The sequence below is a fragment of the Cladophialophora carrionii genome, assembly GCF_000365165.1.
Source record: "Cladophialophora carrionii CBS 160.54 unplaced genomic scaffold supercont1.4, whole genome shotgun sequence".
NCBI classification, from domain to species: Eukaryota; Fungi; Ascomycota; class Eurotiomycetes; order Chaetothyriales; family Herpotrichiellaceae; genus Cladophialophora; species Cladophialophora carrionii.
In genome coordinates, this window is record NW_008481829.1 from 1,752,242 (window position 1) to 1,770,356 (window position 18,115).

At 55.5% G+C, this 18,115-nt stretch overlaps 7 protein-coding genes across 7 annotated transcripts; 4 read left to right on the forward strand and 3 right to left on the reverse strand.

Annotated features, from left to right (window-relative positions):
- Positions 1–168: 168 nt before the first annotated feature.
- G647_05293 (uncharacterized protein) lies at positions 169–2,109 on the forward strand (the record flags this gene model as incomplete). The annotated part of the gene is made up of 1 exon (XM_008729624.1): positions 169–2,109. The coding sequence occupies one exon, from the start codon at positions 169–171 to the stop codon at positions 2,107–2,109; it is 1,941 nt and encodes a 646-aa protein (XP_008727846.1).
- Positions 2,110–2,509: 400 nt separating this feature from the next.
- Positions 2,510–3,271, reverse strand: G647_05294 (uncharacterized protein; the record flags this gene model as incomplete). Its single annotated transcript, XM_008729625.1, has 1 exon — positions 2,510–3,271. The coding sequence occupies one exon, from the start codon at positions 3,269–3,271 to the stop codon at positions 2,510–2,512; it is 762 nt and encodes a 253-aa protein (XP_008727847.1).
- Positions 3,272–3,767: 496 nt separating this feature from the next.
- Positions 3,768–4,547, reverse strand: G647_05295 (uncharacterized protein; the record flags this gene model as incomplete). Its single annotated transcript, XM_008729626.1, has 1 exon — positions 3,768–4,547. One exon carries the CDS (start codon positions 4,545–4,547, stop codon positions 3,768–3,770), a length of 780 nt encoding a protein of 259 aa, XP_008727848.1.
- Positions 4,548–5,655: 1,108 nt separating this feature from the next.
- Positions 5,656–6,708, forward strand: G647_05296 (uncharacterized protein; the record flags this gene model as incomplete). Its single annotated transcript, XM_008729627.1, has 1 exon — positions 5,656–6,708. The coding sequence occupies one exon, from the start codon at positions 5,656–5,658 to the stop codon at positions 6,706–6,708; it is 1,053 nt and encodes a 350-aa protein (XP_008727849.1).
- A 748-nt stretch (positions 6,709–7,456) lies between these two features.
- G647_05297 (uncharacterized protein) lies at positions 7,457–8,860 on the reverse strand (the record flags this gene model as incomplete). Its single annotated transcript, XM_008729628.1, has 1 exon — positions 7,457–8,860. One exon carries the CDS (start codon positions 8,858–8,860, stop codon positions 7,457–7,459), a length of 1,404 nt encoding a protein of 467 aa, XP_008727850.1.
- A 2,215-nt stretch (positions 8,861–11,075) lies between these two features.
- G647_05298 (uncharacterized protein) lies at positions 11,076–13,850 on the forward strand (the record flags this gene model as incomplete). The annotated part of the gene is made up of 3 exons (XM_008729629.1): positions 11,076–11,098; positions 11,173–13,385; positions 13,438–13,850. 3 exons carry the CDS (start codon positions 11,076–11,078, stop codon positions 13,848–13,850), a joined length of 2,649 nt encoding a protein of 882 aa, XP_008727851.1.
- A 1,522-nt stretch (positions 13,851–15,372) lies between these two features.
- G647_05299 (uncharacterized protein) lies at positions 15,373–17,175 on the forward strand (the record flags this gene model as incomplete). Its single annotated transcript, XM_008729630.1, has 2 exons — positions 15,373–15,648; positions 15,700–17,175. The coding sequence occupies 2 exons, from the start codon at positions 15,373–15,375 to the stop codon at positions 17,173–17,175; spliced, it is 1,752 nt and encodes a 583-aa protein (XP_008727852.1).
- Between the last annotated feature and the right edge of the window lie 940 nt (positions 17,176–18,115).

Sequence of the window (18,115 nt, forward strand, 5' to 3'; positions counted from 1 at the left end):
TGACCCCGAGTCCAAGTTATTCACATTTCAAGGACAGCTATACAGGACAGCACGTCCTTGCTAAATGCACCCTATGGAGAAACTAAACTCCGTATCCTTTGGAGTATCGTTATAACCTCGAAGTAGTCTCTCTTCCACAGTTCTACCTGGCCTGACTCGCATCTCGACATGGCACCCAACGTGTCCTCTTGCCGCGTCCAGCTATCATACCCCCTCTATGCCGCAGATTTTGACCCTTTCAATCCAGACTTCCTACTCGTAGGCGGGGGAGGCGGCTCATCCGCGACAGGTGTGCCAAACAAGATTTCACTAATCGACGCCTCGCGACGGGATCAGCTGAAAGAGGTGGTCGACATCGAATTGGCAAAAGATGAGGATTCGGTCACCAGCCTCGCCGTTGCGGACTCGTCGCCAGAACACTTGACTGCGTTTGCTGGCATCAACAGTTCGGTCGCAGACCATAAAGCAGGAAAGAACGAACATTTACGGTCATTCAGGATTGGTCTACCCGCAAGGAAGAGAAAAGCCGATGGGAGTGCGGTGGAGGGCGGCGCCGAGAAGCCGCTGGCCTCAGTACAAGTGACACAATCTCTGGGGCGGGCTGCATTGTTTGGATCTAAGGTGGACACCAAGAACGAGACGTATCAAAGAGTTCTACGGTTTTCGCCGACTCAAAAATCTGGAGAACCTCGGCTTGCAGCTATCGCTTCCGGACTGGGTCTGACAAACGAGATCGTTGTTTTCCATCCGAGACCACAGCCAAGGCAGGATGATGTGGTCTCGCGCGTAGAGCTTGACACCAAGGAAGCCGAGGACGTCGACCTGGCGCCAAATGAAGGCGAGAAAGGTGGCTATGTGCTTGCATACTGCACCAACGACGAAGTCTTCATGCAGCAACTTCCAATAACATCCACCCCTGAAGCCCCAACATCTCTCTTCCGGGCTGCTGAGATCTCCACAAATCTTCCGCCTTCGCAGAGGCCCAAGTTTCGCGCCATTCGCTTCCTTACGCCTCGCCTGCTCCTTCTCCTCCGCAACCGACCTCAGAGATCTGGGGCCGATCTTTTGGTTCTGCGAGTCAGCAAGGATTGTTCACAAGCACGCATAGTCCTGCGCAAACAAGCCAACAAATCCCTCAAGGCGGCCGTTGGGCTTGATGTTGCACCACTCAGCGAAGTCGCGGGAGAGAGGCAATTTGTGATAGCAGTGGGTGGGATCCCGGGAGAGAACAGCGCCGTCGAGGTTTTGACCCTCGACTATTCCCGAGATGCGGGCCTTGGGACATTTCGCTCTTTCACATATCTCAAAGACGTCCACAACGGACCCCTTACTGGCCTGGTCTTCTCCAACTTTATCGGGCCCAAACTACCTGTGACTGGAGATGTCGGACCTCAGTCTCTAAGGCTTGCTTCTGTGGGTGTTGACAAGTCTGTCATAGTCCACTACATTCCATTGCGACCGTTTCCGTCGCCCGACATCAAGAGCCCTAGATACGTCCTCATCCCGCCTGGTCGGTCGGAGGTCGTGCAGACCACGTTCAGTGTCTTCTTCGCCATTGTTGTCATTGGCTTTGCGGCTTTCCTCATGCAGGTCTTCTGCGAGATCCGTGGCGTCGTTCCGCCGGTCCTTGGAGCGCCAGATTGGTTCTCGCCTCGTCTGCGGGAACTTATTGGCCAGCCCTATTTGCTCGCCAACCAGGCGAGCTCTGCCGCCTCAGACATTCCGGTCGCCGCGCACAGCGCAGTCGACGAGTTCAAGAAGTCAGCAGACGACATCTCTGCTACCCTTTCTTCCGCGGTTGCAGCTGCGACCGAAGGTCTGAAGAATCTGGTCGAGCAGAACTCCAACCTTGAGACCCCGAAAGCAATAATTGTGCGGGAGGAATCTCTCGGGGAAATCTCGACCGAGGTCATTCACTCGGACGCCGAGGTCGTCAAGCAGGAGACGTTGAGGAAATGGGACGAACTTAGCGAGTCGCAGAAGAAGTCGTGGAAGCGAAAGCTGATCGATGCCGGTCACTGGGCGGAGCAACAAGGCGAGAACGTATTGAAGGGGATCCTGTTCTCCGAGCTCGCGGGCGCTGTGGGAAATATGGTCGGAGGAGGTTAGATTGCACGATACCAGCAAGGGCGCAAGGCATTGATATTTGCGGGCAGTGCTGCGCCCGACTAATTAGGCAGTCATTCATCCTCTGGGGCGAGTAAGCATGTATTGTGCGCATGGCACAGCCGTCCATTCTTCCGGCGGCCTGTCCTTTTTATCTAAGGTAATGTGAAACGATAACCTGCCGCCGTTTCAGCACATCTCCATGTCTTGTACATCTACAAAGTACTCATGAAAGTCATGATCTCTATTCTCGTGTTCGTGTTGTCGTCCTCGTCGTACTAAAATGCCCGGCCGAGCAATCAAATCACATGCATGCTATGCCGAACGTCCTCTACCCTTCTCCCTCTCTTGCTGAATGCTGGGTCATCGGGTGCCATGCGGCTACTCGCCGTTCTCTTCGTCGTCAATACGTCTCATCGGCACTCACGCCGTATGTGCCGCCACTGGCGTACCACGCGGCCATGATCAGATCACACAGATCCTTGGCCTCGACGTCCTTTAGCGGCAAATGATGGCCGCCCTCAAAATCCATCTGAAAGCAATGGTCGCTCTCGCACACCTTCATCAACTCGACACACCCGGGCTTGACGTGGTCGTCGCGGCCCCACGCATGCACCGTCGGCACGGATTTCAGCAAGGCATAGTCGGCCGGGTCGACGTCCTGCGCGAGGCTGATGGGCGGGAACGGCCCGCCGATCATGACGCCAAAGCCGAACTTCCACCGGGACACGCCGCCGGCGTGGTCGCGCTCCTCGATCTTCTGCCGCAGCAGCAGTCCGGCGACGAGACGCGCGCCCTGGCTGAACCCGATGACGCCCTTGAACGAGTCGACGCCGCCGTGCTGCTCCATCAGGGCCGTGAGCTGCGCGTCCAGCCGCGCGACCTCGTCCGCGGGCGTGGGCTCGACGTCGGACTCGCCCGCGCGGAATTTGCGCGACACCCACCGGTAAAAGGGCTCGCACGAGGCGAAGACGGGGAGCATGCCGAACCCCGGCGCGCCCTCGATCGGGGCCTGCGCGAACACGAAGCGGAACTGTTTCTCCAGCGTCCAGAGCAGGCGGCGCGCTTGGATCTTGAACACCGTCGCGTTGGACCCGCCGCCGTGGAGCATCAGGATGGCCGGGAGCGGCGTGCCCGTGTGGCTGTGCGTCGGGCGCGTCGTCATTGTGGCGGATTAGCCGCTAAAACAACAATCTCCTGACTGAAGATGAAGACGCTCACTGTATCGCAGGGATTCGAAGAGAGGGAGTGGTGACGAGCGAGGTGATCTTTTTCCCGTGTCTGATCCTATTCCGGGATTTGAATGTCGCGCTCGAACCGGCCTTGGCACGTTATCCTTGTAATGCGAAATGATCGTTCCGGATAATTCGATCTATTGACCCGCGGGATCTTATGCTGTCATACTAAAGTACGCAGCACTTGTGTAGTGCGTCAGATTGCGATTGAGAAGGATGCCGAGCTGAAGACGAAGCCAAGACTCGCAAGGCTGAGATCCGGCGACCGGCGAGGCTGAACTCACGTCTGTATGCTGTCTTTCTAATTATCTTTAATGCTGAGAACAAGCAGTTTAGGGAGTGAATACTAAATATCTCTCGATACAACTCTGTCAACACGTATGTATACAGCCACTGCTGCGTTCCTACGGTGGCCCCAGAAATGCTTCACATCAAGAACGTCCCACTGTTGGAGTGTACGACTATCCCCGTCGCATTGGCATCCTTCAGGCAATAGAGGTACGCCTCGGCAAGATCTTCGGGCTGTCCGACCTTGCCAGTTGGGATCTTGCTCTCGTGGCTGGCGAAGAAGGCCTTTTTCCCTTCCTCACCCATGCCCTGCCACAGATCCGTCTCGATAACACCCGGAGCAACGCAGTTCACCCGGATCGGTGCAAGGTCGAACGCCAGCTGCCTTGCTAGACCGTTCAAGCCAGCACCAATGAGTGCCAGCATGGACCATCCTCCTGCGATTGGTTTCTCCGAGATCGAGCCGCCGGTCAAGACAATTGAGGAGTGTCGGTCCTTCTTCATGTACTTTGTCCCGATTTTGACAACCAGGATGGCGGCAATGGTTCTGACTTGGTTGCACTTCTGCCACTTCTCGAGCGTGACGCCCTCCAGCGGGATCATGGGCAATCGGTCGCCAGCCATGTAGACAATGTGGTCAATCTCGCCGACCTTCGTGAAGAGTTCTTCGATATTGGCTTCGACGGTCGGGCTGGCCAGGTCGCAGGCATGTCCCGAGACTTGATCTCTAGCTTCTGGATAGGTGCTGATGAGCTGGGTACAGACTTCTCGGACTTTGGCTTCTCGGGAGGAGGAGAGGATGATCGACGCGCCAAATTCGATGAGAGCTTGGGCGACGCTCATGCCAACACCACCGGTGCCTCCCACCAGAAGGACACGTTTGCCGGCGAGCTTGTTTGAGAATCGTGGAGATGACATGTTTCGTGAACGTCGTGTGGGTTGGTGTGAGTTGTTCTGAAGTATCCCTTACTGATGTGTTTGACATTCGACGAGAAGCTCCTGCCTTTATCGTCGTCGACCTCCATCTTGCAACGCCTTCTAACTCCGCAACCTCCATCATGCCCTGGACATGTCGCCATTAAGTCCATGGCAGCGACGACCCGGGTGGAGCTGCGATGTTCAGCCCGGGCCCTACAATGATGGCCAGATGGGCATCTGTATGGATACAAACGCCACAATCACCCGCCAAGAATGCGACACGAGATATTGGGCCAGTGGGCAAGTTCCTCAATGGGTAATTGCGGTGCGCAAAGCGACGTCATTTGTCAACCCCGGTGGAACCCCCCTGCTCCTCGGACTTTGTCGTTAACGCAGGTCATCGTGTGGCAGCTGCAATACCTCGTACAACCGTATCTACTCGACAAAGGTCAACAGGGCAACACCTGGATTGGCCATGTCCGACACTGGTGCCTCTCGATTGTCAGTCCGACTGGTCACTGCTCGACCGAAGCAATGCTCCAGTTGAGTAAGAGAGCGGGCGATATCACCATATATGTTGAACAAGAATCCTTGGCCGCGAAGACCATTCAGTAGCCCAACTTCGAGCTGCACTCTATCCTCTATTATGATTTTGAGGCGTCACGTCGGTCGTCTATCGATTGGCAAGGACCATCTGGACACCTCGATTACTCAACCCACGTGTGCTAAGCAGGGTTTATGACAGCCTTGCGGGCCATCCCATTGCACTTTATCCTCCATGCCCATATGCATCTTTTCAAAACCTGTCGCCGAGAATCGTAGTCGATGCCTCCGAGGCCTTTCGAAGACCTCCCGCCCCAGGTCGCACGAGCACATGTATTCGCTCCCATGCAGCTGATAAATCTGTCTGTTGCAGGTCTGCTAATCAAGGACTGCACATGACAAATGTTCCAGCCTCTTGGGATAACCGTGTATATAATTTCCTGAGTCCACATTGTGACTGTTAAATATGGATGCTGGACCGCTTTGCTGCGAACAGCAGATTCTTTCCTCCACGCAAAGATCGTAGCACGTTGAGCCCAGCTCGCCATTTAGTCTCCAAGCAGCAATGTCGAACGGACCCCTTGTCTTCGTCACGGGAGCTACAGGCCATGTCGGCTTCGCAATCCTCGTGCTCCTCCTCAAAAAGGGTTATCGAGTCCGTGTGTCCAGCCGCAACCTCACAACTGCACAAAAGCTCAAGGACCTGCCCTCTGTTGAACCGTACGCGGACCAGGTTTCGTTCGTGGAGATCCCGGACGTGTTCGCGGATGATGCCTATGACGATGCGATGAAAGACGTCGACTATGTCGTGCACGTCGCCTCGCCCCTGCCCGACGATTCCCAGACCGGTACGGACTTTGACGTCGAGCAAACGTACATCGCGCCAGCCATCCAAGGCAACCTCGGCTTGCTCAGGGCCGCTCAGAAGTCCCCGACCGTCAAGCGCGTGGTCATCACCTCGTCCGTAGCCATCCTCGCCAAGAAGGAAGGTCGCGACACCGTCGGCCCAGACGACCTCGCTCCCGTGCCCGAGGTCAAGGACATCCCAAAGCACCCCTTGGCAGCGTACGCGGCGTCCAAGCTGCTCGCCAACGCCACAGCAGAGGATTTCGTCAAGACCAACAAGTTGCACTTTGACGTCGTGCACATCCTGCCCGGCTACGTCCAGGGCCGCAACGAACCCGTCACCTCGTCTCGTCAACTGGTCGAACGACCTTCTTCCAACCAGACCATGATCAAATTTCTCCTCGGCCACAAAGACGACCAGCCCCGGGCAAATGATTTCGTCCTGCTCGACGACGTCGCGGCAGTGCACGTCGCGGCGGTGGAGGCCCCGGACATCAAGACCGGCGAGCGGTTCATTGCCGCCTACCCCCGGCCTGTGTCCTGGGTGGATGTGGAAAAGGTGGTGAAGAAACTGTTTCCCCGCGAGGTCGAAAGTGGGATCTTGCCCTTGGGTGGCGAGTGCCCGGACTGGGGGTTGCACTTTGATTCGAGCAAGACGACGGAGAGGTTGGGCGTGCAGTTTCACGGCATCGAGGACATGGTGAAGAGCTTGGTGGGGCAGTATGTTGAGTTGGTCGAGAAAGAGACGAGGCAGAGCACAACGGCAGCTTGAAGACGTTACCACCACCGCCGCCGCCGGCCCCCGGCCCGCCTTGTTGCCTAGTCGAGTCGAGTCGAGAGAGTTGGGCAGACTTATGATTGAGGGAGGTAAAATTGTGCAGAGAGAGCATACCATGGATGGGTGTGTCCAGAGAGGGAGAAATGCAGAAACTTGTACTTACGAGAAGGAATGCAGGACCTTGTCCTCACGGGGAAGAAATGAAGAAATTGGTCCTCACTGTATGTAGTCATACCAGTACACATTGTGCGTCCAACTATACCATGTACCGTGAGTAGGGACCTCTGTATGAGTCCATCGGCTCATTTTCCAAGGTCATCATGCGTGTGCGTCGTTCACTACTGTAGTCCACTCCGCATGACCCAGAAGATGGCTTCAAAGATGGTCGTCGTGCGAGCTGCACGGATCCTCAAGAGGCAGACAGTCAGTCAGACCTGCTACCCTTACATCCCGACCCGACTCGGTTCGACTCGACTCGACTCGAGGCTGTCGTGCACACGATCCCGGCTGATCCCAGATATGCTGTGTTACCGCTCACATATGGCCCAACATACACACACGACACAGATCAGGCAGTCAATCGTTCGTCCACAATACGTGCGGGATGCCATGCGACGATGTGTCTGTCCGCAAGAGGAAGCCCCGGAATTTTTCCCGCGTGGATGTCGGTCGATGATGAGCGACGCCATCGAGTGACCAGTGTGGACTTTTTGTCATTGTCATTATCATCATCTCGCTTCGGTCACGAGATATCCGCCCTGAAGACCAAGCTGACGCCGTCATCTCCGGCTGTGACGATTCTGTGTCCGCCACCCCGCTGCACGAAGCCCAATACACCGCCACCCTCGCCCTCTCCTCTGTGGCCCTTCCACTCGCTGACGAAACCTTGCCCAGCGGCCGTGGTCCCGCCTCTGACGTCCCAGCGCCGGACCACGCCGTCCATGCCCGCGGTGGTTAAAAGCCAGCCTCCTTTCTGGGAGTTGCGCACGAAATCGACCTTCACGACTGCGAACTCTTCGTGTGCTTCTTTGATGTGTCTCCGCAAGGCGAACCGGTGAGCTGTGTCGAAAAGGGTGACCGAGCCGTCGACACTCCCGGCGGCCAAAATAGTCAGGGGTGGCGCCGAAAAGGACAGGGTTTCGATCCCATCGGTCTGCGCCTGCATCGAAGCTAGGATCTGCCCCGCCGACGAGGCAACCTGCTTGGCAGCGCCCTTGGGCTTCGTCTTCTTATCCTGGTTCGCCGCCTGAGGTAGACCCACAACTTTGATGTGCCCACCTGCTCCGCCCACGGCAACCAACGACGCGGTGCAAGCAACGCTATACAGCCCGCCCTCGACTTCGAAGCGTTGATCCGTGGCCGTTTTGGACACGACGGCCTGGCCTGTCGAGAAGACGTCCCACACGTAGAGGCTCCCGTCCTCGGACACCGTCGCCAGGAGGTTGCCGTCCGGGGTCCACGCCCCGGCCGTACACGACGCGGTGTGCAGATAGAGGGCCTGCACAATCGTCAGGGGCGAGGCTTTGTCCTCTCCATCGATCTTATACACCCAGACAGAGCCGTCATTGGCGCCTAGAGCGACTACGTTTTCGTGCTCCTTGTTCGGCGACGCAGCCACCCAGTTGATTTCTTCCACCTCGGCGGTCTCGGCGACGAAATTCCACGCCTTGGATCCGGACGGGTCGGCTGACCGCCAGGCGCGCAGTTTTCCATCCAACCCCGCGGTGAGGACGTAGTCACCGCGCGGGTATGTGAACGCCACGGCGTTGACCGAGTCAGTGTGTCCGTCTAGTTTCTGTAGTGGGGCAATACCTGCTCTTTCGCCTTGCTGTTTTTCTTGTGGAGCCGGTGGTATTGACGCGTCGAACAGGTATGCGACGTCGTCACCACCGCCTGTCACTACGAAGTTCGCGTTCGTGGGGTGTTGCGCTATGCAGAAAATGCTGTCTGTGTGGGCATCAAAGTGGGCGGCCGAGTCATTCTGTAGTTGGATTTCCTGTTCTTCGCCGTCGAGATCGTCATCGTCGTCCATGGGGTGATCGCCGTCTTCGTCAATGATCTCCTCAGCGGCTTCGTCGGCGTCGAGGAGGTCGTCGTCTTCAGGCTCTGTGGCATCGGGAGGACGGGGGACAGGATCGGGGGCCATCGTGAGTGAGGTGGGAAGGGGCGACAGGACGAGAGGAGGGGATATCCCGAGGAACCGAGAGCCTCAAGACTGAAAAGAGGTGCAGGAGAAGATCGAGGGAAGAGAATGGGAATACTGACAGGAAGCCAGGCAGGTTTATGAATGGCTCAAAATACTGGCGACGCCGCTGGCTTAGAAATTCATTTTCTGAAGTTGCCCGCAGCAAGAATGCGTCATTGGCTTGGTGGAGAGCCAGCCTCGCGGGGATCCTCAGCCTCGCCACGGGGTATTCCGTATGTAGTCTGTGCTTATATAACCAAACCTTGCGGTGCCTATTGGGTGCCTATCATCCACCATTGGGTGCTTATTGTGTCGTGTGTAGGCGCTTGTCATCTTCCAGTCACCACCGCATCCTCTCACCACCCTGGTATTTTCATCAACGCTCAGCGCAAGGCGGCCACCACCACTGCGCTACAAGTGCAAACTCTGCTGCATTGTCGAAGTGACTCGCTGTATCGAAGCAGGTCCACCGGAACATTAAAAAGATGCTCTTAATATATCGGTCTCCTCGCTGATACGGGGGACAGCCGTCCTACTCGTACCTACGGCAAGCCGCTTCTGAACCCTGTGTTTCGGACGAAGCCCTCCATGGTCTAAGCGACGGTCGGACAGCCGAATCCATCGATATTCCGTACTTAATTCATAGAAGCCACGCCGAGCACGTCTCTTTTGACCTCTTGTCAAAAGTCTGATCGCATTTAGTACTGGTCTCTCGGCTCGGTTCTCTTCCACCGGGCTGTGACCGCAGTCCTGAAACAGCCGGCCACATGGTGGTGGAGATCTAACTTCTCGAGGGAGTGAAGCAGCAAGACTCTGAAATGACAGGAAATCCCTCTCCCGCGTCCTGAGCAATAAAGTGGTGGAACAGCGTGACCGACATGCGTGCTGTGGAACGCGACAGGAGACGCGACGGAAGATAGATCTGCATCTACCCGACACGGGCATTATGCGCATGTGAATGAGAATTATCAGCTATGGATGTTTGGCTGAATGAGTCGTCGCTGGATTTCCAACCACTCCAGACGCCTCCTGAGAGTGTTTCAGAAGTACTGTGGTGTCCGAGACGCGGCCACCTTGAGAGGGTCAGAGTTCATCCTCTAAAGCGCAGATCGAATCTACGCTTGAGGAAGCTACCTTCCGAGGTATCGGCCGCACGCGCCTTAGTGGTTCAATCGTAGAATTTGATCCTGGTCGCTGAGGAGCTTAGGTAGGGTCCATCCTGCAAGGCGAGGCCCAAGGAGCCCTATCGCCATCCTCCCCCCGCCTGTCATTTGCTTGCCTCCCTTCTATCAGTACTCTTCTCCATTCATTTTAGCCGCCCACCGTAACAGCGATATGACCTAGCTAGAGGTCATTTGGAGCTGAGACCAATCCAACTTGCCTGCATGCTCTGACTGGTTTCAGCCTGATCCTGGGTTACAAAGATGTTGCCTCCAACATGGAATGTACTTGAGATCTTCATATTCATTTGCACGAAGGAAGCTATCCACTCAGGGGTTCTTAAGAGCGCTGGTGCAAAAGAGCACCCGCCCTGTTAATAAAGAGGAGTCTCGACTAGACTCGAGTGTTAGCATTGCATGTCGAGGCATATCATAGTAACGAAGGCCACTTGGGGGTCTGTCAACGATCAAGCCCACAATCTTCTTAGCCGTCCTTGGCACATTGAGGCTTTCGGGTCCCTCCCCATGGTCCCTAGCACGCAGATAATTATTCTCCCTCTATCGGCGCAGTCGTGTTCTTTTCCACGAGACAGCTTGAACTAGAAAGCACAAAGTACTCCCGGGCAGCAACTCAACGAGGTGGTGACTGAGGAGGAAGAAGACCGCACTCTATGCTCTTTTGAACCGGACACCGCCGCAAGTGCCAGGGCCGACCCAGTCGAGAAGCGCGGATCCCAGCCCCAAGTCCTTCGACCTCGCTGCCCAAAGTCACGACTCCATACACAATAGACAGTACAGGTTGAGCGAACCTCACGACGTCTTCCGGCCTCTGCTCGCTACTTCGATCAAAATAACAGCCGCACGCATGCCGCCTGTGCCAACTGCTCCTCAACCCACCGCTACCCCTCACTGAGCACAACTGCTGCGACATACAAGTTCGACCTCTTGACTGGCGGCTCCGCTCAGTATCACACACGGGACGTGTAACAGAGCGCACCTCCAAACGCCATCCGACAATGGCGTCTGGCCAGGAAAATGGGTAAGTGGTCTAGAAGCGATTCGAGGCGTCACTACTGTCGTTTATTCTGCGATCTCGTTCCTGACCTCCACCAGCTTTTACTCCGGTCAATTCATGAACCCCGGTCCAGCTCCTCGTCCTCCGACCGACAGACCCCGACATCTCGAGCTGCAGCGCTCAAACTCGTCCATACCGACCGCCACCTTCGAATCCATGTCTATCGCCGCGCCTGCGTCGCCTGCGGTCAGCACTCCAAGCGCCCCGTACTTTTCCAATGGAAGTTCTCTCTCGCTGTCGACGTCTGGAAAGCCCTCGGGGCCTGTTACCATCATCAAAGAAGGCCATGTGCGCTGCAAAGAAGACAAATTTCTTGCCCAATGGAACCAGCGCTACCTCATCCTGCGTGAATTCAGGTTGGATTTCATGAAGAGCGAGAATGGGAAGCTGATGCAGTCAATCCAATTGAACACCGTGACCGGAGTGACTCGGTCGGAAGAGACCCGAATGGCCTTTGAGATCACTCGTCTTGCCAATCCCAAAGACGTAGGAGGCAAGGTCGTCACGCCCCGAGACCTACCCACCCGAACGATGACCTGTGAGGTGCGCAACGACGACGAAATCTACGATTGGATTGACAAGATATACGAGCGATGCCCGGGCATGGGGGGCGTCAGCAACCCGACCAATTTCAGCCACCGCATCCATGTTGGCTTTGATCCTCAGACCGGTGGTTTTGTGGGCCTCCCGCAAGAGTGGGAGAAACTGTTGAACAATTCCGCTATTACAAGAGACGACTACAAAAAGAATCCCCAGGCTGTCATTGAAGTATTACAGTTTGTTTCAGACCAGAAGATGCGTGAACAGCACCCCGAAATGTATACCCCTGGCATGGTCACCCCACCAGCCACTCAGCCGAACAAGCAGCTCGGGTACTCGGCAGGCGGCAACACCGTTGCGCCTCCGAGGCCAGCACCACCTACAGACGCACAGCGGTATAATGCTAATCAATTCATCAAGTACCAGCAGGATGGCCCAGCCCGGACTGGAACACCACCCACCAAGCCCCAGCTGCAGCGGGCGCAAACAGATAAGGGATCCTACGATATGGAGGCTGATGCTGCACGGATAAAGGCTATCGCTATGGAGGAGCAGAAAAACCGACAGATGGAGGCCGAGGCGAAGCGCGCCCGTGAGCTGGAAAGACAACAAGAGCGAGAGCGAGAAGAGGCAGAACGGGTTCGCAAAGAGCAGGACGCCTACAACGCTTCGCTGCCAAAGTCCCGTCCAACCATGGCTCAGCAGGAGGTTGGGGGCTACGGCGGCGGCCCTAACCGACAGGATCCCCGATACAATCCAGCTCGAGCGGCTCCAAGCGCTCCTCAACAATCATCGTCGCTGAGACAGCAGCCTACAGCACAAAGACAAGCTCCTTCGGCCCCCAGTAGCGGTTCGCAGAAATCCATCCCTCAGTCTGCCTCAGCCGGTCAGACTTCGTTGCGCTCGCCAGACAGCAGAGATCGCGACCGTCAGCCTTCACCAAATGCTAGGTATCCGCCCAAAGAACCCACAAGGAAAGACTCTGCTCCCAAACCACAGACAAATGGCGTCAATGGACAATCCTCGACCCGGTCGCAAGGTTCAGTACAGCAACCCAAGCCCCTGAACGTGGCCAAACAGGCGCAGACCAAGGCTGCAGCTGACCCTCGTAAAGAAGCAGAAATTGCTCTTACTGCGAAGAAGCCGGTGGAGGAGCGCGCCAAAGAGGTGCGAATGTCAAGCATGAGCGAGAGTGAGGTTATGGCCAAGCTTAAGCAGGTGGTCTCAAAGGATAACCCCATGGAGTCGTACAGCAAGCAAAAGAAGATCGGTCAAGGCGCTTCCGGCTCAGTTTACGTTGCCAGGGTCAAGGAAAGTGCCACATCGGCCGTTGCACGTGAGATCTATCGCACTCACGGGCCTAAAGGCCAAGTCGCCATCAAACAGATGGATCTCCGCAATCAGCCACGGAAAGAATTGATCGTCAACGAAATCATCGTCATGAAGGACTCGAAGCACCCGAACATTGTCAACTTCCTGGACTCTTTCTTACAGGAGCAGAACAACGAACTCTGGGTGGTGATGGAGTTCATGGAGGGTGGTGCACTCACGGATATCATCGACAATAACCCGGTGATAACAGAAGATCAGATCGCCACCATCTGCTTCGAGACCTGCAAAGGACTCGCCCATCTGCACTCTCAGGACATTATCCACCGAGACATCAAGAGCGACAATGTGTTGCTCGACCGCGTCGGAAATGTCAAGATCAGTAAGTCGCTGACACGCGCCATATGGCCCCGTTGCTAACCAACTGTCTCCAGCCGATTTTGGGTTCTGTGCGAAGCTCACCGAGTCGAAGAGCAAACGCGCGACAATGGTTGGCACGCCGTACTGGATGGCACCCGAAGTCGTCAAACAGAAGGAGTACGGTCCCAAAGTTGATATCTGGTCGCTCGGGATCATGGCAATTGAAATGATCGAATCCGAACCGCCCTACTTGAACGAAGAGCCACTCAAGGCTCTTTTCCTGATTGCCACTAATGGCACACCTCGCCTAAAGAACCCCAACAAGCTGTCCCGGGAGCTCAAGGCATTCCTCAGTGTCTGCCTCTGCGTCGACGTTAGGAGCCGTGCGAGCGCTGAAGAGCTCCTCCGGAACGACTTTATGCGCATGGGATGCAGCTTGGCAAGCCTCAGTGAACTGTTGAAATGGCGAGAGAAGGGGCGACAATAGTCATGCAGCATTGGATCGGAGGGTTGGATCCGAGTCTTATCCATCCGGACAGGGCTCTGGAATACGTTTGTTGGGGGAGCATCAGTCAGGCGTCGAAACGCATTTCGGTCCATACGGCATTTTGGATAGGCGTGGACCGTATTTTCAGCACCAGCGACGAGACTTTAAACCAGCGGGGCCGGGTTTGCCGTGGAGCAGCCTGACGCCTTAGAGAGATACGCTGACCAAACACTTCATCTCGGGCAAGCAAGAGGCGTGTCCAAGTTCGCACGGGTAATGCACCTAGGGTGCAATCATTGTCTGCATAGCCCATTCTGGAGGGTGCCCATCAAAGACGAGAGGAAGAGAAAGGTAAAGGGGAAGATCATGGTCTCTATTTACGTGTGATGAATGAATGGTAATGGATCTTTCGATATTCCTGCTTGCACATCCATGTTGCGGATCTGCCCATTTCAGCTTCAAACAATGGGCCCGAATGCTTCGCCGAGGTGCGGAGGACGTCTACGGCGTACGGTGGCGATGGACTGGATGGATAGATGCACAGTGTGAGCATGGTGTGTCGCCATGTTGAGGTCCTGCTCATTGCTGAGTTGGGTGGTTTGGAGCCGAGCAAGAGACGCCGCATGAATCTCACAGAATGGCATCAACAGAAAGCAGAGACTCGGGAAGCAGCAGAAGAGCCATGAGCCTACATACTGGGTAGAGAGGGGCAAGGACGTACTGTGTAAGAAGTCCAAACGGCACAGTTCAAGAGTCGATCCTCAAGCTGATTTATTCGCAACACAAGTACTCCGTCCGTGGCTGTGCGTTTGGTGGATGCCGTACACAGTGAGACAGTACGTTGAGACTCGGCAGCTGGAGCTCCATTAATGCTGAGGCCTCCCCCTTTCCAAACTTAGGGCTGCCCAAGGTGAGATGCTTATCTGGCCGCAGTCCTCCACGGTCCCCGGAGCACCAATGGCGCCTCTCGCGTTGCAGTCGGCTACACGACACGATCCGTGGGCAGATCTCCGGCCACTCACAGCGCCTCTGAACACGGGGGCAGCGCGCACAGCTACCGGGAAGATCTGGCCAGGCTCTTATTCTTATTTGCTGTTATGGCTGAAGCCTGAATTCATGCCCATAGCTACCGCCCAAAGCCCCTATGGCACTCCCGTTGCAGCACTCCGTAATCCGTATCCTCCATAGCACTTCGTCCTCACAAATTTGTCCGGCTCGCGGTGCTCCGACTGCCGCCAAACAAGTCAGTCCAATCCACGAATTATCGCCTCTTTCGGTCCATGCATACATTACGTCAAGACCGTATATCTAGTCGCAGTCGATCAGGTTGATCATTATCAATCACCTCGGGTTCATTGCCGGACGCTTGACATTCGTCTTCCTCAATCACTTACACCACAGGATGGCGGTGCAGCCACGGTAGAAGAGGCCTTCGCAGATACCACTTGACTCCGATCGGACCCCGACAACAATACAGACACGTCCCTAAAAGCGCCGCACTTCTTGCCTTCCTTCTCACAGGATGCTGGAACCAGAAGATGCCTTTGCGGAGGAGGCGCAAGAGGAGGCCAGACTGGCAGAGGACTCTCATGGCGCGACTACAATCAACACACGCTTCCACGTCAGGGACGGGCAGGAGGACGATACAGGCGAGACAAGCCCCTTGATGAGCCCTCGACAACGCCGCAAGAACCCCGTTACATACACCAGGGCCAGAACAAGCTACGAGCGAGCCATCAATGAGCCCTGGACTGGAGCTCATGGCGCAGGCGATCTTCCCTGGCACAAGAAACCTTCGGTATGCTCGGTGTCCTCCTCAAGCGAGTCTTCCAGATGCTGACGAACTCAGATACTTTGGCTTCTGCCAGCCCTCTTCCCTTTCTCTGTTGCGTTCGGCGGCATCATCGTGCCCAAGACATATTTGATTCTCGACCTCATCTGCAAACAATATCTGTCCGAGCAAGCATTGAAGGACCCCACGTTCAAGTTCCTCCCGGTCGTACTGGGGGAGGAGAACCCGCAATGCAGAGATCCTCACGTTCAGTCGCGAGTCGCCAATTTCAACCTCTACGTAAATCTGCTCTCTGGCGTCTTCTCCGCCATTGTCTCTCCTCATCTGGGTTCGCTTTCAGACCGGGTCGGGCGGAAAAAGGTCATGGTCTGTGCCTCTCTCGGCGCGCTCGCCTCCGAAATCATCACCATCATTGTGGGTTCCACCGATGGCGCCGTTTCCGTCTACTGGCTGCTCCTCGGCGGCTTGATCGATGGCCTCTGCGGCTCATTTACCACTGCTCTCGCATTGACTTTCGCGTACGCCTCAGACTGTTCGCCCCCTGAGCGTCGAAATGTGGCGTTTGGCTACTTCCATGGGACCCTGTTTGCGGGCATTGCGATCGGACCCGTCATGGCGGGCTACGTGATCAAGGTCACGGGGACGGTCATGGTTGTCTTCTACATTGCACTCGCATGTCAGGCATGGTTTATCCTCTTCGTGTTGTTCGCCGTGCCCGAGTCCCTGTCCAAGGAGCGACAGTTAATAGCCAAGGAGAAACGACGCTTCGCCAAAGCGGAGACCGCAGGCAACTCTTGGTGGACAACCATAAAGAACTACAATCCCTTCGAGCCGTTGTGGGTACTACGACCGACTGGCATCGGTTCAAGTGCGGCACTGCGGAAGAATTTATTTGTCCTTGCAGCCATCGACACCATGATGTTTGGAGTGGCCATGGGGACCATGCAGATCATCATCATCTACGCCGAGTATCGCTTCGGCTGGACGGCTGTCAACGCCAGCATGTATCTCTCCGCCGTCAACATCTGTCGGGTTATGGGACTGCTTCTACTCCTACCCCTCCTGACCAGGATCTTCCGCGGACCACAAAATGTGCAGTCGAAAGGGCACAAAGGCTCCGACATGCTTGACATCTGGATCATTAGGGGGGCCATTCTTTTCGACCTTCTTGGATATGTTGGTTATGCCATAGGGCCAACCGGGGCGGTCATGGTGGTCTCAGGAATGATTGCATCCCTGGGTGGCATTGGATCGCCTACCTTGCAGTCATCACTCACAAAGCATATCCCGGCGGACCGAACAGGCCAAATGCTGGGCGCGTCAGGTCTGCTGCATGCCCTGGCTCGCGTAGTGGCTCCCACGGTTTTTAATCTCATCTACAGCCAGACGGTGGGTATCTATGCGGGCATTGTCTTCATTTGCTTGGCCTCCATTTTTGTGGTTGTTTTTGTTTTCAGTTGGTTCTTGAGGCCAAATGGTACGTTTTTAGCTCCACATCCCAGCATTTCGTGGTCTGCCACTGACGACATCTAGTCTTTCTCGCTGAACCATCTACTGTCGATCTTGATGAAGATGGGGATCAAGCGCATCATTCCGGATGATCCGAGTGTATGTTTTGGCGCTTTTAATCTCACGACGACTTATATATAGACGGGTGGCATGGTTTGAATGCGCTGGACTGATCCCCAGCGATTATTGACAGGGATGTTCGATCGGACTGCGCCCATCGAACTGCTCTGACTATGGCAACATAGCACCAAACTTTTCTGTATTCAATTCCAAGTGTGACAAGAAGCTTTTCCCCGGATCTCTGGGCATTGGATGGATATGGCTGGGCGATCGCCTTTACCAGATAGGGGGTGAGATACTACGCTACGGTAGCCTCGAGCAGCCTGGGGCCCGCGGGACGCCTGATCAACACAGCAGCGATTACGGAGTACTTCACTTCCTATACAGCAAGATCGTCGTCTCGCGTCCTGGGCAGCGGATGCACCTCCATATAACAGCTGTCAGACTCTCGCCATGGCGTCTCCCACATCCGGGTGGGAATCATTGCAACCTCTCCGAGGTGTACTCGTTGTCCTATTCGCGCTCAGGTCTGAAACCCCCGATCCCGGACGAGCCACGGCAAGAAAACAGCAGAGACGTACAGAGACTGCTGGACTACCAGCCCACTGATGTTGCGACTGCTTATCTAGTGTGTCTTCATCCTGGTCTTCCTGACTTGTTGGCGTATTTGGGATGCGATGCGACGCGATGCGCGAGTTCTTGAACAATTATTACATGGACGACTTGGTCCATCGCATGTTTACCTGCTGATCTCGATCCTCTCCGCTTTCTGTTGCATACGTGACCAGGACATTGACATGGCCCAGGCTTGGGCCATCTCGACCTACCTTACCATCCTTGGCAGCTTCTTGCTCACTGAAATGATCTATTCGATCTTTATTGTCTGGCTGCGCAGACTTGTGCT